The sequence below is a fragment of the Hypanus sabinus genome, chromosome 1 (genome assembly GCF_030144855.1).
Source record: "Hypanus sabinus isolate sHypSab1 chromosome 1, sHypSab1.hap1, whole genome shotgun sequence".
NCBI lineage: Eukaryota > Metazoa > Chordata > Chondrichthyes > Myliobatiformes > Dasyatidae > Hypanus > Hypanus sabinus.
Window position 1 is genome coordinate 16,027,229 of NC_082706.1, and position 26,070 is coordinate 16,053,298.

The window sequence follows — 26,070 nt, forward strand, 5'->3', positions numbered from 1 at the left end:
AACACTTGCTCATCTTCCACACTCACTGCAATGTTTTCAATCTTCCTTGATGCTTTAGTCAGCAAGAAATGGAGTCAATCATGGACTCGTGTCCAGTCTCTAGGCTTCTTGGTCTTGAATCTGCTCACCTCCCAGAACTTTCTTGGTGACAGCAAAGCGCCAGATTGTGCAATTGGTCTGAAAACTCATCATATACAAACTGTAGATCACAGGCACCAACAGTACCAGAGCTATATTTGAACAAAAAAGAAGACGTCAAAGAAGTGAAAGAAACAGCTTTGTGGACCATCTGGAGGATGTCGCCTGTGGGAGCATTGTTCTCTGGTGCCATCTTCTTCCAGTCCTTTATGAGTTGAATGGCCTTTTCGCTACACCTCTGTGCGTTTTGAACAAAAGCTTAAATTTTATCAATTACTTTGAAATCCACAATGAAGTTCTCAAAGGATCACCGTGTACATTTACACGTATTAGGAATTTGCTGTGGTCTGTTGGTGTGACATGCAAAAAAAACCCCCAACATTTGACAATTATAAAGAATAACTAATTCTATAAAAATAATTGTTTTTAGTTCAAATGAAGGGTCCAACCTATTAATGCATTGAAAGAGTCCTGAATAATTGCCTGCTTTATTCTGATCAGGGAACCTCCCTGATGAAGTACCTGCTCCTGATATCACTGGACAGGTGAAGTAGAGACTCAGTGATCAGCGAAATTCTGTCCATTTAACTTAAGGTCTATCTGGATGAGCATTAGAATTGGAAGGGTTAAAAGTTCATGGACCGGGTGCTGGTAAATGCGATTATTGATGGTTGATGTGATGGGCCTGAGATGTTTTGTGCTCTGTAACTCTGATTCAGTGATTCAAAGCCTTGATATATACATTGACATTTCCCCACAGGTACAGTTGTGTACGGAGAACCAATCACTGCGAGTTTAGGTACCGATGGATCCCATTATTGGAGCAAGAACTGGGCAAAGGCTGCTGCCTTCGTGACTTCCCCTCCACTGAGCCCCGATCCGACCACCCCAGACTATTTGAACTCCTTGCTGTCCTGGTATGTTGAACTTTGAACTTTAAAACTGTTAAGCTGATTATTTCCACAGCAGAAATGAAGTAATCAGTTGAAACAGAATCTACAATCAAGGTGTTCTAGGGTTAACATTTTGGACTATCTTCACTCAACCATTTCCGTTGCAATGACAAATAAAAAAGATCTAGGTGTGGTGGTATAATGGTTCTGTTTCTGGGTGGTTTACAGAAGGCTGGGCTATTAGTATAGAGGTACTAGTTTCAATAGTTTACCCCTTTCAGCCCTACTTCCCACCCACACACCCCTACTCCATGTTGAATTTTAAATAGGGTAAACTAAGTTTGGTGCATTGACTATGGAACATAATATTTTGTTGTTTAAAAAAAAACAATGTCATTTATTAGAGATCCTTGTCTTGTTTGGCCTATGCGACTCCCGATCATAGCAATGTAGCTGAATTTTCATGATTACTTTGCTCCTGAAACCTGTTAGTTGGTTACATTGGGAGGTGGCAGCTCCTGAGATCATCTCCATTTGGACACTAGGTCATCAGGGCATGGAATGAGTCCCAAAAGGCTTCTGATGGAAATTACGGCATTAAAAAAGTAAGGGATGTAGATAGGAAACCTTTATACAAAGGCTTATGGAGAAATGGTATTGATAGGGTAATATTGACAAAGGATGCACAGGCTCAAACCTGGGAAGGCCAGTGTGATGAGACGTTTTTCCTTGATTGGATGGAGCATTTGGAATGGCATTTTGGGGGTGGATGTGGAAAGGCACTGGGTACTAACAAAGTTCCAAGAGATTCGGCACATCCTGGCTATCTTGAGCAATGCACACAAAATACTGGAGTAGCTCAGCAAGTCTGGCAGCATCTATGGGGCAAAATAAACAGTTGATGTTTCAGGTCAAGAGACTTCATCAAGACTGGTGAAGGGTCTCTATCTGTAGCGTTGACGAGACCCTTCACCAGTCCTCTTTGAGGGTTTCGACCTGAAACATTGATGAGACCCATCCCTCCTTCACCTGTCCTCGTTGAGGGTTTCAAACTGAAACATTAACTGTTTATTTCTCTCCATAGTTGCTACCTGACTTGCTGAGTTCCTCCAGCATTTTGTGTGTGTTGACCAGTAAGGTCCCGGTTAGTACATGAATGATTTTGGAGGAGGGAATTATGCTGCCCAAGAATAACATTGGGGGTTTGTGGAGGTTGGGTTTCGGAGTGGTGATGCATTTGCTCCTGCAGCAGAACTCACAGACCCGTGTGTGTGAATTGGTTCCTAATTCACTTTGTCACTCACTGGCTCAAGGTCGGCAAGTCTATGGGGATGCTTCCCTCTGCCTTTTCAGTTCACAGCAACCCAGGCATTGTTGGACCATCTGTCCTTTGTGATAAATTGGTTGCCCAAGTTTACTGAACTTTAAATGATTACATTGAGAGAGATTTGAGATTATTGACAGAACAATTGGTCTAGAACTCTTTCCTGAAGCCTCAGGTTAACATATAAAGAGTGTTTGATGTCTCTGGGCCTGTCCTTGCTGGAGTTTAGAAGAATGAGGGAGTGTCTCAATGAAACCTATTGAATACTGAAAGGCTGCGATAGAATAGATGTGGAGAGGCTGTTTCCTATAGTGGGGGAGTCTAGGACCAGAGGACTCAGCCTCAGAATTGAGGGATGCCCATTTAGAATGGAGATGAGGAAAAGTTTCCTTAGTCAGAGGTTGGTGAATCTATGGAATTCATTGTCACAGACCTCTGCAGGCCAAGTCATTGGGTATGTTTAAGGTGGAGGTTGATGTTCTTCATTACTCAGGTCGTTAAATGTTATGGAGAGAAGGCAAGAGAATGGGGCTGAGAAGGATAATAAGTCACCTGTGATGGAATGGCGGAGCAGATTTGAGGGGCTGAATGGCCTAATTGTGCTTCTATGTCTTATGGAGCCAAGGGGCACAAATCTCTGCACAGGAGTGTCATTGGGTTGTGAAGAGAAGCAACTTTGGCACACAGGAGTGTAAATGTTTGCACTTCCTTAGCCTTGATCTTCTGCTGTTGAATTTACTTGTGTGTGAGGTTGATGGGCTGTTAGGATCAGTGGATCTGGGAATTGGTGAAGAGATGGACAAAGTATGGGATTGGCCATGACCTTCTTGGTGGAGCAGGTGGGATACTCAAGCTCCTGGATCTGCCCTTCCATGCCCTTAATAGGGGGTGTGCCAATTGTTCAAGGTCCAAATTTATTATCAGTGTACAAAAATGTAACCATATACAACCCCAAGGTTCATTTTCTTGCAGGCAAATTCAATAAATCTATGATAGAATAGCAATCATAATAGAATCAAAGATGGACTGCACCAACTTGGGTGTTCAACCAGTGTGCAAAAGACAACAAATTGTGCAAATATAAAAATAAAGAACAAATAATAATAAATACATAAGCAATAATTATAAATAACATGAGATGAAGAGTTCCTGAGAATGAGTCTATAGGTTGTGGGAGCGTTTCAGTGCTGGGGCAAGTGAGTGTCAGCATGTGCAATGTGACCCCTCCACCCATTGAGTCTTGTCACTTCTTTCTCTAGTGGTGATCTGCAGGTTACTGGCAGTGCTCACTGCACCTTCAACACCTCTCAGAAGGCTGTAGGGAAGGATGACTTCACCATGATTCCAGAAGGCACCAATGGGATTGAGGAGCGGATGTCCATTGTGTGGGACAAGGCTGTGGTGAGTACCTGAAGGCATCACAGAACTTTGAAGTGTTGTGGAGGATCCTGAGAGAAGGTGGGGTGTGGTCATGAGGATGGCCTTCATGGGAATGATTAAAGGAATTACATTGAAAGGGAGGTTCTAATGCGGACATCAATGAGACAACTTGCAGGGTTGGAACAACCGTGCATAGAAGGTCAGGATATTGGAGATGACTATGAAAGGGTGAAATGTTTCTGCAAAAGCTTTTGTGGAAGAAGACACTGGGACTTGGAAGATGGAGTCAGTACTGATGTCCCAGTCAGCATTTGGGCAGTGATGCAGCCTGAAGATGGTTACCCACAGTGCGAGTTAACTGGGTCCATACCAAAGGACACCGCTCCTGCAGTCCATGTTCTTAGCATCAACTTTCTTTGTCATTTTGGAGAACAGGGAACATCTGTTTCCAGCCAGGATAGAAAATTAAGGAAGGCAGACAAAGAATAGTAGAAGTCCCCTTATCCCAAACTGCTGCCTGTTGTGGTGTCTCTCATGTGCACTGCGATAGGGAGTGGTGCCTGTAGTACTGGTAATTTCCTTGAATGAAGCTAGTATCATTTACATTAAATTGTGTTTGCAGAAAGTAAAATGTTGGCAGTTTGAATATTAATCGATGCAGACAAGTTACATCAGTGATGGGGTGGAACATCAGTATATAGATATTTAGAACTAGAGATCATGGGGTAAGGGTGAACGGTGAAATATTTAAGAGGAACATGAGGGGAATCTTCTTCACTCAGAATGTGGAATGAGCTGCCAATGGAAGTGGTGAGGTCTGTTTGCACCATTTAAGAGAAAATTGGATAAGTACGTGGATGGAAGGGTTATGGAAGGCTATGGTCCAGGTGCAGATTGATGGGACTAATGAATCATAGTTCAGCACAGACTAGATCAGGGGTTCCCTTGCTTAATGGTATTGGTCCACGGCATGAAGTAGGTTGGGAACCCTTGGGCTAAGTGCTTCTGTGCTGTAGTGTTCTAACACTCTATCAGTATAGACTAGTTGGTTCAATTTCCTGTTTCTGGGTTGTAATTGCTTCATGTTTGAATGTAACGCTGCCTGCAGATAGTGAATGACACAGCACTAGATTGAACTGAACTGTGCTGAACTAAATGTCCTTGGACTCTTTCAATTTTGTGTTTTATATTCTGTGTTTGTTGCCTTTTGTGTGATTGGTTGCTTTTTTTGCACGTGGAGGTGTTTGATGTTTTTCTTTGAATGGGTTCCATGGTTTTCTTTGTTTCATGGCTGTCTGAGGGGAAAACAAATCTCAGTTGTAGATTGTGTACGTACTTTGATAATAAATATACTTTGAATCTTTGGATTGTTGGGAGTATTATGCATTGAAGTCTAGTATGATTTTTCTCTGGGATATACCTGCACACAGGATCAGTGATCCCTGTGGTTACTATGATCAAAGAATTATTAGATATGAGAGAAGGCACTCGGGCGCAAGAACCCCTTACATGTGCATCCCTGGTGTGATACACTGTGTATTAATTGGGCATGTGTAAAGTGGTAGCTGTAAGGCTACATTGGCAAACTCATCATACCCACACAGATGAGTTGACAACCGCTCTCAAAACTCTGCACTGTTTAATCCATCTGCTGTTGACTTGTTAAACCCAAGCTTCATCTAGAACGTATTTTAGGCTAATGGTACGGGAAATATCATGTTGGCTGGCCCAGCGTCCAAGGTTCGGGATTTGGTATCTGAAATGTTGTCGTAGGATTTGCATAGCTCTACCTGGTGTTCACCTTGTGACTGCTTCATGCTGCCATCAGGAAGGAGGTACAGGGGCCTGAAGCCACATACTCAACAACTCAGTCACAGCTTTTTCCCCTCTGCCATTTGATTTCTGAATGGATATTCAACCTAGGAACACTACCTCAATACGATTTTTTATTTAATATATGTACCGTAAAGAGGAGTGTTTGAGCTGAGAAACTGTGGCTGCTCAAGACAACTGTAGAGTTGCTTTCAAAAGATCTGAGCTGAATTCAGATTGGAATTCCTTGCTCTTGTGAAGCTTTCACAGTAAACATGATAGTAATAAATACAACAATAAATAGAGCAACAAGTACAAAACTTAACAGCAGTGTGGATATCACCATCACCTCCATCGTCACCACCACCACTGTCACCACCATTATTATCACCATCATCACCATTATTACCATCACCACCACCATCACCAACATTACCATCACCACCATCACACCATCACCAACATCTGCACCACCACCACCACCATCACCACCATCACCAACATTACCATCACACCATCACCAACACCTCCACCATCACCGCCACTATCTCCACCATCACCACCACCATCATCTCCACCACCACCACCACCATCATCTCCACCACCACCACCACCATTATTACCACAATCACCTCGACCACCATCACCATCATCACCAGCATCACCACTACCGTCACCACCACCACCACCACCATGATTATCACCATCACCAACACAATTACCACTGTCACCACCACCACTATTACCACTGTCACTACCACCATCACCATTATTACCACCATCACTACCATCACCACCACCATCACACCACCACCACTACCACTACCATCACCACCACCATCACACCACCACCACCACCGTTACTACCATCACCACCATCACCACCACCACCACCATCACACCACCACCACCACCGTTACTACCATCACCACCATCACCACCACCACCACTATTACTACCACCATCACCACCGTCATCACCAACACCATCACCACCACCACTACCACTACCATCACCAACACCATCTCCACCACCACCACCACCGTTACTACCATCACCACCATCACACCACCACCACTATTACTACCACCATCACCACCGTCATCACCAACACCATCACCACCACCACTACCACTACCATCACCACCACCATCACACCACCACCACCACCGTTACTACCACCATCACCAACACCATCACCACCACCACTACCACTACCATCACCAACACCATCTCCACCACCACCACCACCGTTACTACCATCACCACCATCACCACCACCATTATTACCACAATCACCTTGACCACCATCACCATCACCACCATCATGATTATCACCATCACCAACATCACCACCACCAACACCACCATTACCACTGTCACCACCACCACCACCATTATTACCACCACCATTATTATCACCACCATTATTACCACCACCATTATTATCACCATCACCATCACTATTACCACTGTCACCACCACCACCACCATTATTACCAGCACCACCATAACCACCATCACCAACACCACCACCGTCACCACCACCACCACCACTATTATCAGTACCATCATTGTCAGCACCACTACCACCATCATTGTCAGCACCACTACCACCATCAACATCACCATCACCACCATCATCATCACCCTTATTATCCTCATTATGCGTCATGTCGTATGACGTGGGTGATCGTGGTATTTTGTTGACCATGATTGTTCTTGGCAAATTTTTCTGCTAAAGTGGTTTGCAATTGCTTTCTTCTGGGCAAGGCAGGTGACCCCGGCCATTATCAATATTCTTCAGTGATTGTCTGGTTGGCATAACCAGGACTCGTGATGTGCACCAGCTGCTCCCCGGCTTTATGTGACCTTGACTGGGGGTTTGGGGGTGTGATGTGCTAAGCAAGTACTACATATGTTAACTGTTTCATTCCCAGGATTATTCAAGGGTGAGCTACAGGCTTGTGGAGGGAAGGAGCACCTTACAACTCCACCACCCCTCCACTCAGGGAAGTGTAAGGTCAGACACATTGGTAGAAGGAATATAGACAGACTGTTTTCTAAATGGGGAGCAAATTCAGAAATCGGAAGAGCAGAGGGACTTTGGAGCCCCAGTGCTGAATTCCCTAAAGATTAACTTGTTAAAGTCCAAAATAAATTTTATTATCAAAGTGCGTGTGCGTGTGTGTGTGTATGTCACCATATACAACCTTGAGATTCATTTTCATACTCAGCAAATCTGTTGAATGTAACTGTAACAGAATCAATGTTAGCATTTGTTTCAAGAGGTCTGGGATAGAAAAAGCAAGGACGTAATACTGAGACTTCATAAGGCATTGTACAGACTGCACCTTGAGTATCGTGAACAGTTTTGGGCCTCGTTTCCAAGAAAGATTGTGCTGGCATCGGAGAGGGTCCAGAGAAGGTTTGCAAGAATGATCCTGGGAATGAAAGAGTTAATGTATGAAGAACATTTGATAGCTCTGGGCCTGTACTTGCTAGAGTATAGAGAAGGAGGAGGCGGGGAATCTCTTTGAAACCTACCGAATATTGAAAGGCCTAGATAGAATTGACATGGAGAGGATATTTCCTTTGGTTAGGGATTCTACAACCAGAGGGCATAGCCTCAATATAAAGGATGTCCCTTCAGAACAGTGGTGAGAAAGAACAACTTTACCCAGACACCATAAGACACAGGAGCAGAATTGGGTCCTGTCTGCCATTCAATCCTGTCTGAATTATTAACCATCTCAATCCCATTCTTCTGCCTTCCTCCTGCAACTTTAACACCCTTACTAATCAAGAACCTATCAACCTTCATTTTAAATATACACAGTAACTTGGCCTCCATAGCCATCTGTGGCAATGAATTCCACAGATTCACCATCTGTCTAAAAAAAAATCCTCCTAATCTCTGTTCTGAAGGAACATCTTTCTATTCTGAGGCTGAACCTGGATTCCCCACTATAGGAAACATCTTCTCCATGCCCACTCTATCTAGGTCTTTAAATATTTGAGGGGTTTTGATGAGGGCACCATCGCAGCATAGCAGTTAGCGCAACGCTATTACAGCTCAGGGCAGCTAAGGGTTTGTACAATCTGTCCATGACTGCGTGGGATTCCTCTGGGTGTTCCAGTTTCCTCCCACAGTCCAAAGAGGTACCAGTTCGATTAATGGGTCATCATAAATTGTCCTGTGGCTAGTGTTAAAGAGGTGGGTTGCTGGGCTATGCAGTTCACTGGGCTGAAATTGTCTGTATCTCCAATTACATCACATCAGGAGCCCAAAACTGCTTAGAGTACTCCAAGGGCAGCCCCACCGATGCTTTATAAAGCTTCAGAATTGCACTTTTGCTTTTATATTCAGTCCTCTCGAAGTGAATAGTAACAATGTATTTGATTTCCTTATCACCACCTCAGCCTGCAAACTTTAATGGTGGTGAATCTGCGGAATCCATCGCCACAGTGGAGGTTGATCGGTTCTTGATTAGTAATGGTGTCTAAGCTTATGGGGAGAGGGCAGGAAAATGGGATTGAGAAGGAAATATGATTGAATGGTGGAGCAGACTTGATGGGACAAATGACTCGTGTCTTATGGTCAGACCTGGGGTTTCTGGAGAAACATGCAGTTCAAAGACTGGGGGCCAGTGGGGGAAGGGCTGTACGATGAACTCCTGTCCCATCGTTTCGGCCTGCAGTCAAAGAGTGACTCAGCTGAACATTCCTGGACTGTATTGATGACTTAGTGTTTTGATGTTTTTATATTTGTGTGTTGGGGTTGATGTTGGCCTGTGAATGGGTTTGAACAGGTTCCATGATGTTTCTTTGTTTTGTGGCTGTCTGTGGGAAGATGAATCTCAGGGTTGTATACTGCATGCGTACTTTGATAATAAATGTACTTTGAATCTTGAATCTCTTAGCTCTTCATTTCCAGTGACTGAGTCTGAGCTTTGCTGAGATGTTTCCTGTTTTGTTTTAAATACCCAGGTCTCTGGCAAAATGGATGAAAACCAATTTGTGGCTGTGACCAGCACCAATGCAGCCAAGATTTTCAACCTGTACCCGAGGAAGGGCCGTATTGCTGTGGGTTCGGATGCAGACCTCGTCATCTGGGATCCTGACATCGTCAAGACAATCACTGCGAAGAATCATAACCTGGTGGGTTCTCTGGGTTCTGGCTGCAGTTCATGCAACGTCACATGAGCATGGGGTCTGTGAGCTTCGGCACAAGCTATTATGTTCACTGCTCATTTATACAAGGACTGTACTCAAATACTGACCAGGACTTGTGCTGGAGTTGCTCCGTCTCCTCTGCCAAAAGAACAAAGGAAATGGAACATCACTGTACAGGAACAGGCCCTTCGGCCCACATGTCTCTGCTGAGCATGATGCCAATTTAAACCGTACCTGGTCGAAATCCCTGAATTCACTACCTGTTTGAGTGTCTGTTTAAAAGCCCTTCGTCGTATCTGTTTCTACCACCTAGCTGAATGAGGGGAGATTTGATAAAAGTAGATAAAAGTCTTTTGGTATAGAGGGTAAATGCAAGCAGGCTTCTTTTCCACTGAGGTGGGGTGAGACTACAGCTAGAGGTCATGGGTTAAGGGGGAAAGGTGAAATGATTATGGGGGACCAGACGGGGGGTGCAGTTCTACCCTTAGAGTGATCAGAGTCTGGAAGAAACTGCCAGTGTGAGTGATGGATGCGGTTTGATTTCAACATTTAAGAGAAGTGTGGGGAAGTATATGGATGGGAGGGTAGTGGAGGGCTTTGGTCCAGACACAAGTCGATGGGACGAGGCAGAATAATAGTTTGGCACAGACTGGATGGACAGAAGGGCCTGTTTCTGTGGTAGTGTTCTATGCCTTTATGACACCTCTCCATTCAGTGTGTGTGTGTGTGTGTGTGTGTTGAAATAAACCTGCCACATAAATCTGCTTTAAACTTCCCCCTTTTCCTAAAGCCGTGCCTGCCCTCTAGTGGGGGCGTGGAGAAAGACACTGACTACTCACCCTATCTATGCCTCTCTCATTTTGTATGCCACTCCTCAGCCTCCAGAGAAAACTATCCAAGTTTATCCAGCCTCTCCTTACAGTCAATACTCTGTAATCCAGGCACCGTTCTGGTGATTCTCTTCTGCACCCTCTCTACAGCCACCCCACTATGTTGCTTTTACAGGGGTGATTTAATGCTAGTGCACGTCCACTTTCTCTCCTGTTGCATCCAGGCAGTGGAGTACAATATCTTTGAAGGGATGGAGTGTCGTGGTGGACCTTTGGTTGTCATCAGCCAAGGGAAAATTGTCCTGGAGGATGGAATAATGCATGCTTCTGAGGGCTCTGGACGCTACATCCCCAAGAAGGCATTCCCCGACTATGTGTACAAGAGGATTAAAGCAAGGAGCAAGGTAAAGGGTTTTCTGTCCTTTATTTTACAGGAATAGCTTTATTTGTGACAAGTACATCGAAACATTGAGTGAAAAGCATCGTTTGCATCAACAACCAACATGGTCCAAGTATTTACTAGGGGCAGCCGGCAAGTGTAGCCATGCTTCCAACACCAACATAGCATGCCCATGATTTACTAATCTTTATAATCTGTACATTTTAGGAATGGGTGTTTCCGGATGAAAACTCTATGTGGTCGTAGCTAGAATGTGCAAACGTCCTTGCAGGCAGAGGCAAGTATGCTAGCTGCTATGCTGCCCCCAACTTTACTGGGGTGAGAATGCATTGCTGTCAGTTTCTAGCATTTTGCACGCAGTTCCACGTTTCTCTTCAGACTGTGTGTTTTGCCCTGAGTAAGCAAAGTGTCCTGCTTTCCTGTCTGGAAAAGTTCCCTGTAATTGGAGACCAATCCCACATTACCCGTGGAGACAGCTGCTGTGCTGTTAAATAATTCATCTGTTAGAACATAGAACAGTGCAGCAGAGATAGAGGCCTTTCAGCCCATTGTGCCGGTGTTGACCACAATACCAATCTAACCCATTGGTTTGCAAATGTTATAAGACCATAAGACGTAGGAGCAGAATTGGCCCAATCAGCTCATCAAGCCTGTCCCGTCATTTCATCATGGCTGATTTATTGTCTATCAACCCCATTCTTCTGCCTTCTCCCCACAACCTTTGGTGTTCTTCCTAATCAAGAATCTATCAGCCTCAACTTTAAATATACTCAATGATTTGCCCTCCTCAGCTGTCAATAGGAATTAATTCCACAGATTCACCATCATCTGGTGAAAGAAATTCCTCTTCCCTTTTGTTCTAAAGGAATGTCATTCTACATTGGAGGCTGTGCCCTCTGATCTTAGACTCCCTCACTATAGGATCAGTTCCCTCTCTGATCATGGTCTGATTAAATCTCTGTCATATCTACTCCTACCACTTTCTCTGGCTGTGCCCTCTGATCCTTGGCTCCCCCACGATTGGATCAGTTCCCTGTCTGATCATGGCCTGATTAAATCTCTGTCATATCTACTTTTTTTAATTTATTTTTTTTTATTGAAGTTCATCATCAAACATTTCCATAAGATGTATTTCAGACATTGTACATATATATCATATAATCATATATATCACAAATCTCCACAAAGTATTTATCTGAGGTATACACTTACCTACTTCTACCATTTTCTCTGGGTGTGCCCTCTGAACCTCGGCTCCCCCACAATAGGACCAGTTCCCTGTCTGATCATGGTTTGATTAAATATCTGTCCATATAACCATATAACAATTAGAGCACGGAAACAGGCCATCTCGGCACTCCTAGTCCGTGCCGAATGCTTACTCTCACCTAGTCCCACTGACCTGCACTCAGCCCATAACTGTCCTTTCCTTTCCTGTCCATATACCTATCCAATTTTACTTTAATTTACAATACCGAACCTGCCTCTACCACATCTACTGGAAGTTCGTTCCACACAGCTACCACTCTCTGGGTAAAGAAATTCCCCCTTGTGTTACCCCTAAACTTTTGCCCCCTAACTCTCAACTCATGTCCTCTTGTTTGAATCTCCCCAACTCTCAATGGAAAAAGCCTATCCACGTCAACTCTATCTATCCCCCTCATAATTTTAAATATCAAGTCCCCCCTCAACCTTCTACGCTCCAAAGAATAAAGACCTAACTTGTTCAACCTTTCTCTGTAACTTAGGTGCTGAAACCCAGGTAACATTCTAGTAAATCTCCTCTGTACTCTCTATTTTGTTGACATCTTTCCTATAATTTGGAGACCAGAACTGTACACAATACTCCAAATTCGTCCTTACCAATGCCTTGTACAATTTTAACATTACGTCCCAACTCCTATTCTCAATGCTCTGATTTATAAAGGCCAGCATACCAAAAGCTTTCTTCACCACCCTATCCACATGAGATTCCACCTTCAGGGAACTATGCGCCATTATTCCTAGATCACTCTGTTCTACTGCATTCATCAATGCCCAGCCATTTACTATGTATGTCCTATTCTGATTAGTCCTACCAAAATGTAGCTCCTCACACTTATCAGCATTGAACTCCATCTGCCATCTTCCAGCCCACTCTTCTAACTGGCCTAAATCTCTCTGCAAGCTTTGAAAACCTACTTAATTATCCACAACGCCACCTGTCATATCTACGTCTTTCACCTACGCTGGCAGCATATTTAGGGCACCTGCCACTCTTAAAAACAAACTCCACAAATGTCTGTAAAACATTCCCCTTTTCATCTTAAGTGAAAGCCCTCTAGCATTTGATTCTTCTGCCCTGGGGGTGAGGGGTGGGTGTAGAGAAGAGAAATGGTCCACTCTATCTGTGTCTCTTATAATTTTATATCCTTCTCTCAAGTCATACCTGAGCCTTCAGTGTTTCAGAGAAATCAATCCAAGTTTGTCCTTTCTAGCTAATGTTCTCTGATCCAGCCACCGTTCTGGTGATTCTCTTCTGCATCCTCTCCAAAGCCTCCACGTGCTTCCTGTAATGCGACAACCAGAACTACACATACTGCTCCAAGAGCCCCCTAACCAGTTTTCTACGATTGCTGTCGTTCCGTGCTAGCTTTCACTTACTTTAAGATAAACCATGGTCTTTCTATCTATTCTTCACATAAAAGTTGCTTTTATTTGTGCGACGTTGATCAGCAGTTTAGTTCCAAACCCAATGGAAAAACTAGAGAGTGGTGGATATGTGGGATGCTCTGCCCCAGAAGGTAGTGGAGGCCAAGTCTCTGGATGCATTCAAGAGAGAGTTAGATAGAGCTCTTATAGATAGCGGGGTCAAGGGATATGGGGAGAGGGCAGGAACGGGGTACTGATTGTGTATGATCAGCCGTGATCACAGTGCATGGCGGTGCTGGCTAGAAGGGCTGAATGGCCTACTCCTGCACCTACTGTCTATTGTCTAACTGTTGAACAGGAGACAAGGCCACTTCTCTGCTCCTTCTATCCAAATACAGTGTTGATAATAATTAAAAAAAAAACAAACCTGCAGTTGCGGAAAATATGAAGTAAAGTAAGAAAACGTTGCTGGCATTTTGCCAGCAGGTCAGGCAAGTTCAAGGTATATTTATTATCAAAGTATGTATACATTATACAGTCTTGAGATTCGTCCCCTAAAAGGCACAAAACAAAGAAATTCAAAAGAACCCATAAAAAAGATCATCAGGCACCCAATGTGCTGAGGGAAAAAAAATCAAATCATGCAAACAGTAAATGCAAATAAATAGTGTTCTGAATTGAAGACCACAACGACAGTTGACCCCAGACTCTTAGTTCAGTTCAGTGCAGAGTAGCAAGCTGAACCTTGCCTCAGGCTATGACACCCTGACCTTTTCAATCTGGCTTGGCACTTAAATTTTCCAAACTTTAGATTCAGTCGCATCGATAAGCTCTGGGGTGTGGACCCTGGATTCGGCCTGTAGCCGACCTTTCCGATTCAGCCTTTCAGTTAAATTGATGTCCAAGCATTGGGTTCAGTTGCTTCAATATTCTGTGGGACCTGGACCCTGCTGCCTGGATTTGGCCTGTCCCCAACCACTCTTCCAGTTTGGCCCTTCACTTAAATTGATGTCCAAACATTGGGTTCAGTTGCTTCAATATTATGTGGGGCCTGGACCCTGCTGCCTGGATTTGGCCTGTCCCCGACCATCTTTTCAATTCGGCCTGGCGTTTAGATCGATCAAACCTGAGGCCTTAAGTGCTTATGGCTGCAGCAATGTCGCTAGCCAGTTGTTGAGACTCAACAGCACCATCTTAAACCAGCACCTGTGGAAGGAGAAACACAGTTAAGTTTTCAGATTTAGCAAGGGCTCTTCGAGCTGAAATATCAACTGTTTCTCTCACCACACGTGCTGTCTGACCTGCTGTGTGTTCGTGCATTTATTTTTTTTTTGTTACGGCAACAGATGTTCCTTAACAGTCTCTGGCAAGAAAGACTTCCATTTCTGCCCTGACTCTTATAATCTTGAGACCACAAAACATTTTAACATCTGATGGGGTCCTTCAATCCCGAAAGCACCGCAGGCAGGTTCTACAAGCAAACGACCAAATGATGGATTTTAGTGTGGATGACTGATTGGTCATTTTCTTTGATTGGGGTTATTTTCTTGCTCTTAAAGCAACACAGTGAGCTCTTCTGCACACCCCCGTGGGCCTCTACCTGCCACCAGAAAGGGGACAGGCCTGCCAGGTTGGGGCCATTTGTGAAGCTCGATTTTCCTTGCTGCTAGGAGAAGCTGTTCATTCAGGGCCTTACTTTATTTTGAGTCTTGGTGGGAGAAAGGGGGCACGTAGTGTTGACCAAAAGCAGTGGACAGATGTGCCCGTTGCCCTGATTTAGAGTGTGTGGTTTTACCCATCCCCCCGTGAGTGAACTTTAACCCTGCATCTTTCTCCCCCAGTTAACAGAACTGCGAGGTGTCCCCCGGGGTCTCTATGACGGACCTGTCTGTGAGGTTTCAGTGACTCCTAAATCCGTCACGCCCGCTTCCTCTGCAAGGACCTCACCTGCAAAGCAGCAAGTACCCCCTGTTCGGAACCTTCACCAGTCAGGATTCAGTTTGTCTGGTAAATGTGTGTTTCCTCTTTTATTCCGTCTTGGCATTTAAAATTATGTTTGCATTAACAAAATGTCTGACATTGGTGTTGAGAGTTAGTTGGGTTCCCTTACATTATTAATTATGGAAGGTTAGTGTGCAGGCGTTGCATTGATTTATTATTGTCACACGTACCAAGATACCGCGAAAGGCTTGTCTTGCTTACTGCTCATACAGATCAAGTTGTTACAGTGTATTGAACAAAGAACAAAGTGTAAAACCCACCAAGGAATAGCTGTGCAGGTAAGCAATGAAGATCGTAAGGAGGCAGGGTAGTGTAGTGGTTAGCACAACGCTTTATGGTACCAGCGACCCGGGTTCAATTCCCGCCGCTTTGTACATTCTCCAGTTGGGATTCCTCTGGGTGCTTCTAAAGACGTGCTGGTTGGTAGGTTAATCGTCCTGTGGTTAGGCTAGGGTTAAATTGGGGGTTGCTGGGCAGCACAGCTTGAAGGACCAGAGGGGCCTGTTCCACGTGGTATCTCAGTAAGTAAATAGATATGTGAGGTGAAGAGTCAATCTTAACATGCAAAAAGTCTATTCAAGAGTCTGATAGCAGAGGGGTATTGTTCAAGTTTAATTGTCAGTCGGCTATACGTGGATACCCATGAATACAGCCAAATGAAACAGCGTTACTCCGGGGCTGAAGGCACACATAAGATACCAGTAAAATACAGCCACCCCATCCAGCAGGGATAACATTGCCTTTGTCAGGAAGTGTCTAATGGGGAACACGGGACTTGGGGATCCAAGGGGGAAGATGGACTCCAACAAAGAGAGGGCGGCTGGCTCCAACCGCAGAGCGGGAAAGCACCCACTAAAGATCTAGGACAGGGGATCCTAACTTCTTTTTATGCTATGGGCCCCTACCATTAACTGAAGGGTCTGTGGAACCTAGGCTGGGAACCCCAGATCTTGATATTTACACCTGCAGCCTAGGACATTATGGTCATCTTGCTTTGGGAATTGGACAGTTCACTGAAGGAGGTGGTATCCATCATTAAGGACCCTAACTGTCCAGGACATGTCCTCTTTTATTGCTGCCATCAGGGAGGAGGTACAGGAGCCTGAAGACACCCACTGAATATTTTAGCAGCATCCTCTTCCCCTCTGAATGGTCCATGAACCTGTGACTGCTACCTCACTGTTCTTGTTCTGCACTGTATTTTTTTAAATTGTAGCATAGTAATTTTTTTTGTCTTGCACTGTACTGCTAGCACAAAAGAAACAAGCTTCACAAAATATTTAACTAGTACTCCTGATCCTGAGGAGAGCCCCCTGTCTGGTGGTCAGCTGTAAATGTGCAGGGAATTTGACCACTGATAGATCGTGCAACTTTCGCCGGGTCCAGAGAATGTAACGGAAGGCTGGCACTCCTGTTCCCAATTGGCACCAACCTCCAGAGATGGCATCGACCCATTCCGCCCTTGCACCTATACAGCAGGGAAATAGGCCATTTAGTCAACCTCAACCATTGGCCACCAAGATGGTCACATTTGCCTACGTTTGGCCAGTATTCCTCCAAGCCCCTCGTACTCGTGCACTAATCCAAATATCATTTGAATACTGTTTTCGTACTGGTCTCAGCCACTGTAATCTTAACTCAAAAGTTTGAAGTAAATTTTTTATCAAAAGTACATACTGTATGCGTTTCCATATACTTTTTACTACATTAATTTTCTTGCAAGCATTCACAGTAGAGCAAAGAAGTTGGAAGGTTCAAAGCACGTTTATTATCAATGTATGCAGTATACAACCCTGAGATTCATCTTCCCACAGACAGCCACGAAACATCATGGAACCTGTTCAAAGAAAAACATCAACCCCCACCACGTGCAAACAAAAAAAAAAATCACGCAAATGGCAACACAAAAATAGCAAAACACAGAATATAAAATCCAAAATTGAAAGAGTCTAGTCATACAGCTCGGTGTTTGTAATCTGCAGGTTGCCCTTATCAGAATTGGCCAAATTAGCAACACAGAAAGGAGTGGCCAAAAACCAGAACTACAACAAAATCAATAAAAAAAAACTACACATAAACAAAGACTAACAATGACTGAAGTATAAAAGAAGACAAATTGTGTAAACACAATAAATAGGTAACTAAATGATTAGTAGATACTAGGAACATGATTTGTAGACGCCTTGTAAGTGTATTATAGATTGTGGAACTTTTGGACAGTTAAGTACCTAAGAGCTGTCACCGATGTGTTAGCGGGGAGTAAGTGTCCCACTCTGTGCAGACCTAATTCCTCCTCTCCTCCCCGCCAGGTGCGCAGGTAGACGACAACCTCCCTCGCCGCACCGGCCAACGAATTGTGATGCCCCCTGGTGGCCACGCGAACATTACAACGCTCGGATGATCGCCCTGGTCGCTCGCGGGTGCTGGTGAAGCTATCATCGTTCCTTCCATTTTTTTTTTCTCTCTGTTTTTATTTTGGAAGAGCCTGTGACAGTTACTGTGGACAAGCAATCCGGGGCTCACACATACCTTTGCAGTGTTACATTAATCGACAACTTGTTGCCGTGAGGGAGCTTTGCGCTCTCTCTCCTCAAATCCGTGTTCTGATGTGACGAGGTGCCCCAGGGTAGCTGGCTAATTTAACAAACAAAGCACCTTGAGTGAGGGAGGTAGGAGTGAATTCCAGAAAACCTCTGTGCAATTCTTGTGGCAGACGTGAGAAATCTGAACCGGTGGGGAGGAGGGGTAATGTCCAGACAATGTGTGTGTCAAACCCCAGTCTGTTCTCAGTAGATACAGTATGAGATGCACAGTATAGCATTTGCATTTTAATTAGAAATAATTTTACTCATTGATTCATCACTTTTATTAAATAATACATATTTACTCACATTTTATTTAAATTTCACTAAGTGTGATGAATATTTGTTTCCATAAAACTTGGTGCTTATTGAAAAGCAGGGGGTATAGGAATTGTAAAACTGAGATGGTGCCTGTGTATAAGGCTGGAAATTGAAAGACTGATGTCGGTTTACATTTTCAATTTTGGCTGCTTGGACAGTGGAGGAAGTTTTGGATCCCCTCTATCACCCAGCTTCAGTATTCTTCCTCAGAAGACTATTGGGAATAGTTTGATCCTAAGCTAGAGAGAAACCATCACATGGTGAGGTATTACCTGTGTGTTTGCGTGTGTACACACAGCAGAAAAGTGACGTGATTAGTCTGTGGTGGCCCATGTGAGGCCGTGCTGGAAACCACAAAGATGAACCTTTAGATAATAAAGTAATGGTCACAGAATGCTGAGTTTCTCAACAGGTCAGGCAGTATCTAAGTAACGTTGATGTTTTGAACCGAGACTCTTCACCAATCCTGATGAAGGGTTTTAACTTGATAGAATCTTGATTGGTCAGGAATACAGGGAGAAGGCAGGAGTTTGGGGCTGAGGGGAGTAAAGGATCAGTTATGATAAAATAGTGGAGTTAAATGGCCTAATTCTGCTCCTATATCTTATGGTCATGATGATTTGACTCTTTAAGGGGTTCCCAACCTGGGGTCTACAGACCTCCTTGCTTAACAATATTGGTCCATGGCATTAAAAAAAGTTTGGGGACCACTTCTCCTCACCAATCCTGATGAAGGGTCTTGGCCTGAAGCATCAGTTCTTTCCGTCTTTCCATAGATGCTGCCCGACGTACTGAGGTCCTTCAGTATTTTGTGTGTTTTACTCTGGATTTCCAGCATCTGCAGAGTCTCTTGTGTTTATCTTTAGATAATAGGACATTCCAGGTAACAAGCTTACACATTCAGTCAGTTTTCATCCAGAAGAAGTGGGAGGAAATTTCTCCTCCCTTGTGTGTGATGAGTGCAGGTTTTAGTGATATGATCCATTTTGAACTCTGCCTTGAGAAAGTCTGTTCCATTAGGACCAGGTTTCAAAGCAAGGGTTGTAAGAATGTGTAACAATATTGTGTGTGTGCAGTGCATGCTATGTAGAGAGAGAGAAAGAAGATTTTCTATCCTGAGGTATCTTCCTAGCTCCCTGTGGTTTGTGCTGCCCTCTTTTTGTGGTGCTGCCTTACTTTGATCTCCAGCCAATGGGAATTCACTGTTATCTTCCTCTCTGGGTGCTTTGGTCCACTTTGCCCAACTTCCATTTTGGATTTTTCAGACCGCCAGCTAACAGCAATGTCCATTGATAGCTAGTTTGAGTTTATCACCGAATAAGCCTCCTGCTACCTGGGCAGTTTTGTAAGTTAATTGACCGCAGTGACTTGATGCTCTGAAACTCATGGCAATTATGAAATGTAGTCTTGATGGATTTTTACATACAAAACCCTGTATTGCATTTTCCTGAAGAGGTGAGAACCAATGTGAGTAGTTGCATTACTGTTGGAAGGGTTAAGGATAATGCCCTTGTCTGTTTTGTCCCCTCGTATACTATTGTGTTGAATGAAGTTGTGATTTGTTCCTTGGGAGAAGGCTGAAGACGAATAAAGTTTTACTGACCTGAACTCACAATAAAACAAATTGCTGTTTGACCGTCTAAATGTGGTGGTGTTTGATGCCGGATTCTGGAGGTGTGCCTGACCAGTGCCTTTGGGTTTGGCAGCATGCAAGACATTTACGTCCTAGGCCTTGCTCATCCTGAATCCTCAAGTTCAAGTTTATTGTCAATCATCCATATGCATGTAGATTTATTTAAAGATTCAAAATACATTTATTATTAAAGAATATATGCAGTGTACAACCCTGAGATTCATCTTCCCACAGACAGCCACGAAACAAAAGAAAACCCAGGAACCCATTCAAAGTAAAGCATCAGCTAAACAAAACATTCCTCTGGGGCCAAGGTGCAAAACACAGCACTTGCTTATAGTCACATTTAGTGCATAGGCTAACAATAAAGCACAGTGCAGTTCATACAAAATAATATTAGTGCATTTCCCTCAAGTAGCGGGGCCTGAAGATTGATGGTGCATAGGATGTTGTCCTGGAGCCGTGTCTCTGTTAGAACAAGGACAGAACAGTTCCTCATCTCACTCTGGGTCAGTTATAGAGGAAGATAATCCAGTTCATTTTCCAGGGAACAAACTTTGGAGAGCAGTATTGAGGGGAGAGCCGGCCTGCAAAGGTTAGCCTTTTAACCTAGCATGGATTTCAGTGTGCTTGCTGCTCTTCTGTATTCTCTCAGGGTCTTGCGATCATGAGGGTCTTGTGGGGTGGCATGGTAGCGTAGTGGTTAGGACAACACTTTACAGTACCAATGACCCGCGTTCAATTCCTGCCACTGTCTGAAAGGAATTTGTACGTTCTTCCTGTGACCATATGGGTTTCCTCCCAGTGCTGTGATTTTCTCCCACAGTCCAAAGATGTACTGGTTCAAGGGTTACTTGGTCATCTGTAAATTGTCCCATGATTAGGCTAGGATTAAATCTCGGGATTGGTAGGCAATGTGGTTGAAAGGACCAGAAGGGCCTATTCCGTGCTGAATCTCAATTGAAAAAAATCAAAAACGTGAAAGAAAAACACTTGCAGTATTTCATAAACATGAGAAATTCTGAAGATGCTAAAAATCCAAAACAATGCACGCAAAATTCTGGAGGAACTCAGCAAGTCAGGAAGCATCTGTAGAAATGAATAAACAGTCACCGATTCAGGCTGAGACTCTTCTTCTTCAGGACTGAAGAGGAAGGAGGAAGATGCCAGAACCGGGGGGGGGGGGGGGGGGGGAGAAGGAGGATAGCTAGAAGGTGATAGGTGAAGCTATGAGACCACAAGATATAGGAGCAGAAGTAGGCCATTTGGCCCATCAAGTCTGCTCCACCATTCAATCATGGGCTGATCCAATTCTTTCAGTCATCCCCACTCCTCCGCCTTCTTCCCATACCCTTTGATGCCCTGGCTAATCAAGAACCTTCTATCTCCTCCTTAAATGCACCTATTGACTTGGCCTCTACAGTCCTCATGGCAACAAATTCCACAGATTTACCACCCTCTGACTAAAGTAATTTCTCTGCATCTCTGTTCTAAATGGACGTCCTTCAGTCCTGAAGTCGTGCTCTCTTGTCCTAAACTCCCCTACCAAGGAAAATAATTTTGCTATATCTAATCTGTTCAGGCCTGTTAACATTTGGAATGTTTCTATGAGATCCCCCCTCATTCTCCTGAACTCCAGGGAATACAGCCCAAGAGCTGCCAGCGTTCCTCATACAGTAACCCTTTCATTCCTGGAATCATTCTTGTGAATCTTCTCCGAACCCTCTCCAACATCAGTATATCTTTTCTAAAATAAGGAGCCCAAAACTGCACACAATACTCCAAGGGTGGTCTCACAAGTGCCTTATAGAGCCTCAACATCACATCCCTGCACTTATATTCTATTCCTCTAGAAATGAATGCCAACATTGCATTCGCCTTCTTCACCCCAACTCAACCTGGAGGTTAACCTTTAGGGTATCTTGCACAAGGACTCCCAAGTTCCTTTGCATCTCTGCATTTTGAATTCTCCCCCCATCTAAGTAATAGTTGCCCGTTTATTTCTTCCACCAAAGTGCATGACCATACACTTTCCAACATTGTATTTCATTTGCCACTACATTGCCCATTCCCCAAAACTATCTAAGTCCTTGCAGGCTTTCTGTTTCCTCAGCACCACCCAATCCTCCACCTATCTTTGTATCATCGGCAAATTTAGCTACAAATCCATTAATCCCATACTCCAAATCATTGACATACATCGTAAAAAGCAGCGGTCCCAACACCGACGCCTGTGGAACTCCACTGGAACCGGCAGCCAGCCAGAATAGGATCGCTATATTCCCAATCTCTGTTTTCTATCCATGCTAGTAACTTCCCTATAATTCCATGGGCTCTTATCTTGCTATGCATCCCCATGTGGCACCTTGTCAAAGGCCTTCTGAAAATCCAAGTACACCACATCTACTGCATCTCCTTTGTCTACCCTGCTTATAATTTCAGTAGGTTTGTCAGGCAGAATTTTCCTTTCAGGAAACCACGATGTCTTTGGCCTATCTTGTCATGTGCCTCCAGGTATTCCATAATCTCATTCCTAACAAACAATTCCAACAACTTCCCAACCACTGATATCAGGCTAACAGGTCTATAGTTTCCTTTCTGCTGCTTCCCACCTTTCTTAAATAGTCGAGCAACATTTGCAATTCTCCAGTCATCCAGTACAATGCCAGAATCTATCAATTCTTGAAAGATCATTATTAATGCCTCCACAATCTCTCCAGCTACTTCCTTCAGAACCGGAGGGTGCACTCCATCAGGTCCAGGAGATTTATCCATCCTCAGACCATTAAGCTTCCTGAGCACCTTCTCAGTCATAATTTTCACTGCACAAACTTCACTTCCCTGACACTCTTGAATGTCCAGTATACTGCAGATGTCTTCCATTGTGAAGACTGATACAAAATACACATTCAGTTCCTCTGCCACCTCTGTGTCTCTCATTGCAATATCTCCAGCGTCATTTTCTACCCTCAACTCTCTTTTACCCTTTATAAACTTAAAAAACTTTTAGTATCTTCTTTGATATTAGTCGCCAGCTTCCTTTCATAATTCATCTTTTCCTTCCAAATGACCTTCTTAGTTTCCTTCTGCAAGTTTTTAAAAGCTTCCCAATCCTCTATCTTCTCACTAGCTTTGGCTTCCTTGTATGCCCTCTCTTTTGCTTTTATTTTGGCTCTGACTTCAGTTGTCAGCCATGGTAGTGTCCTTGTTGCATTTGAAAATTTCTTATTTGGAATATATCTGTCTTGCACTTCCCTCATTTTTTCTAGAAACTCCAGCCATTGCTGCTCTGCTGTCCTTCCTGCAAATGTCCCTTTCCAGTCAACCTTGGCCAGTTCCCCTCTCATGCCTTTATTCCACTGAAATACTAACACATTGGAATTTAGTTTCTCCTTCTCAAATTTCAAAGTGAACTCGATCATATTGTGATCACTGTTCCCTAAGGGTTCCTTAACCTCTCTGATCATCTCCGGATCATTTGCACAACCTCCAATCCAGCACAGCCGATCCCCTAGTGGGCTCAACAACAAGCTGTTCTGAAAAGCCATCCCTTAGACATTCTACAAATTCTCTCTCTTGAGATCCAGTACTGGCCTGGTTTCCCCAATCCACCTTTACATGAAAATCCCCAACGATTATCATGCCATTGCCTTTCTGACTCACCTTTTCTATCTCCTGCTGTAAGTAGGAAAGCTAAAGAGCTGGAAAGAAGACACTTGATAGGAGAATGGACTATAGGAGAAAGAGATGGAGGAGGGGACTCAGGGAGGTGATAGGCAGATGAGAAGAGGTAAGAGGCCTGAATGGGGAATAGGAGGGGGGAGGAAAGATTTTTTACCAGAAGGTGAAATCTATAGTCAAGCAGTCAGGTTGACAGTTATCCAGGCAGAATATGAGTTGTTGCAGCTTCACACTGACAGTGGCCTCATCCTGGCCCAAGAAGAGGCTGTCAACTGACATGTTAGAATGGGAATTAAAATATTTGGTCATGACAAGTTCAGCTTTCAGCGGATGGAGCGAAGGTGCTCGACGAAGCAGTCCCCCAGTTTCCACAGTTTGTCTGGTTTACCGTGCTTCCGGTTTTCTCTTGTGGTTCTGTCCATAGTGTGTCACCGACTCAGCCACACATGAGAAGTTGGAGGAACTCTGCAGGTCAGTACCACCTATGGTGGGGAATAAAGAATTGACGTTTTGGGCCATGATTGGAAAGGACGGAGGCAGAAACCCGAATAAGAAGGTGGGGCTTGGGGAAGGAGTGTAAGATGGCAAAGGGAGGAGGGTGATAGGCTGAAGAAGGGGGAATCTGATTGCAATGGAGAGTGGACCATGGGAGAAAGGGATGGAGGAGGGGAACCAGAGGGAGGTGATGGGCAGGTCATGAGGGGGAGGAGAAAAAGGGTGTTTGGAGGAAGACAGAGGGGAGAGTTTACCAGAAGTTAGAGAAATTGATGTCCATGCCATCGGGTTGGAGATTACCAGACAATTATGAAGAGTTGCTCCTCCAATGTGCATTTAAGCTCAAAATGACCCCGGATGTCATTAACCCCTGGATCATCACCAGACCATTTCTGTCCCCACTTGTACTGGGGGAGTTAATTTATATTTCTCTTCTGTTGGAGTAATTCAAAAATCAAAGTTGGAGCTGGTCCATTAACAGCAAGGTGATTTATTTCGGAGCTCCTGAAGATTGACCCACAATCTTTTCTGGTCTGTTTTACCCCACGTGGAGTTTTGGCACACACGCTGTTACAGTGCTTAGCACACAAGGTCAATGTACTTTAAACATACTGTAGTCAGGAGCCTAATTTCCAGCTGGTGTGTCCTGTTTGTTCAGCAATTATAGTCCACAAGTTTTCAACAGTATGTTTATTGCAGAACAAGAGCATCATGTTGCTTGGGCAATTGCAGCTGAATTTACCTAAACTAACAATATTTACTTATCTAACTGTAAATCTGCCCAACTCTGTTAACCTACCTACATAACTCTTTACCTGCCTAACTAACTTTATTAACCTGCCTGCCTAACTCTTTTAACAGAATTCCTAATCTATGAATTTACCTGTTAATCTCCATTATTCCATTAACCTACCTAACTCTTAACTCCATTAACTAAGTAATTCCATTAACCTACCCAACTCTTGAACTGCCTTATATTAACCTACCTAACTACAAACTTGCCTAACTAATTTTATTAACCTAACTCTAGTAACTAATCTTATTAACCTATCCAACACTACAAAGCTGCCCAATTATTCATCTTACAGTTCTGAATCTGCCTGATTAAATTTTTTCCCTTAACTGCCCCTCCAACAACTTTCTTTAAAGGTCTGCCAACCTTGTGGAAAGCCCCCCCTAATGATTAAACTTACCAACGCTTCTTCCATGTGGTTACTGTCCTGTCCTGGCTGGGGTTCTTGGGCCATGTGAGGGAGGATAGAGTATCAAAGAGCACATTACAGGAACTGGCCCTTTGACCCACAATTCTGCGCCGACCACACTGCTGTTTGATCCCGATACTTTTGTGATCCAAAGGAGAGGCTCTTTGGAAGTCGGGAATGCGGTATGAAACTTGTTATTGATAATTTGTTAAGTATTACAAATACTGGAGAAGGTCCAAGAAAGAGGAGCCGACAGAAAAGGAAAAGGCAAAGGGAAAAAGTGGGGTCCGGGTAAGAGAATGAAATTTTGTAACCTCCTGGACACAGGCTCCAGCAACCGGATGAGTGCATCATTCTAGAGCAGGGTCTCCCAGCTTAATCGTATTGGTCCATGGTATGAGGAAGTTTGGGAACCTCTGATCTGGAGTGAGTGACCACTTGGATGGGCATTTGAGTAGTGGATTCATCCTGACTAATGGATCATCACTGGTAAAGCCCTCCCATTGAGCACATCTATATGAATCGCAGTTGTAGGAAAGCAGCATCCATCATCAAAGATCCCCACCATCCA

General features: G+C 44.0%; 1 protein-coding gene across 6 annotated transcripts in view; it reads left to right on the plus strand.

Moving 5' to 3' along the window:
- The window catches only part of LOC132391632 (dihydropyrimidinase-related protein 2), an 83,490-nt gene extending 63,370 nt beyond the window's left edge, over positions 1 to 20,120 (plus strand). For 4 of the 6 annotated variants that reach the window (XM_059965075.1, XM_059965110.1, XM_059965114.1 and 1 more), the window contains exons 9-14: positions 899 to 1,055; positions 3,615 to 3,756; positions 9,538 to 9,708; positions 10,778 to 10,957; positions 15,426 to 15,597; positions 17,895 to 20,120. In XM_059965075.1, the coding sequence (XP_059821058.1) occupies positions 899 to 1,055; positions 3,615 to 3,756; positions 9,538 to 9,708; positions 10,778 to 10,957; positions 15,426 to 15,597; positions 17,895 to 17,986 (914 nt within the window). In that variant the 3' untranslated portion in view covers positions 17,987 to 20,120. The remainder of the gene's footprint in view (positions 1 to 898; positions 1,056 to 3,614; positions 3,757 to 9,537; positions 9,709 to 10,777; positions 10,958 to 15,425; positions 15,598 to 17,894) is intronic. The other 2 variants (XM_059965083.1, XM_059965101.1) reach the window with 1 other exon arrangement.
- Positions 20,121 to 26,070: the final 5,950 nt, after the last annotated feature.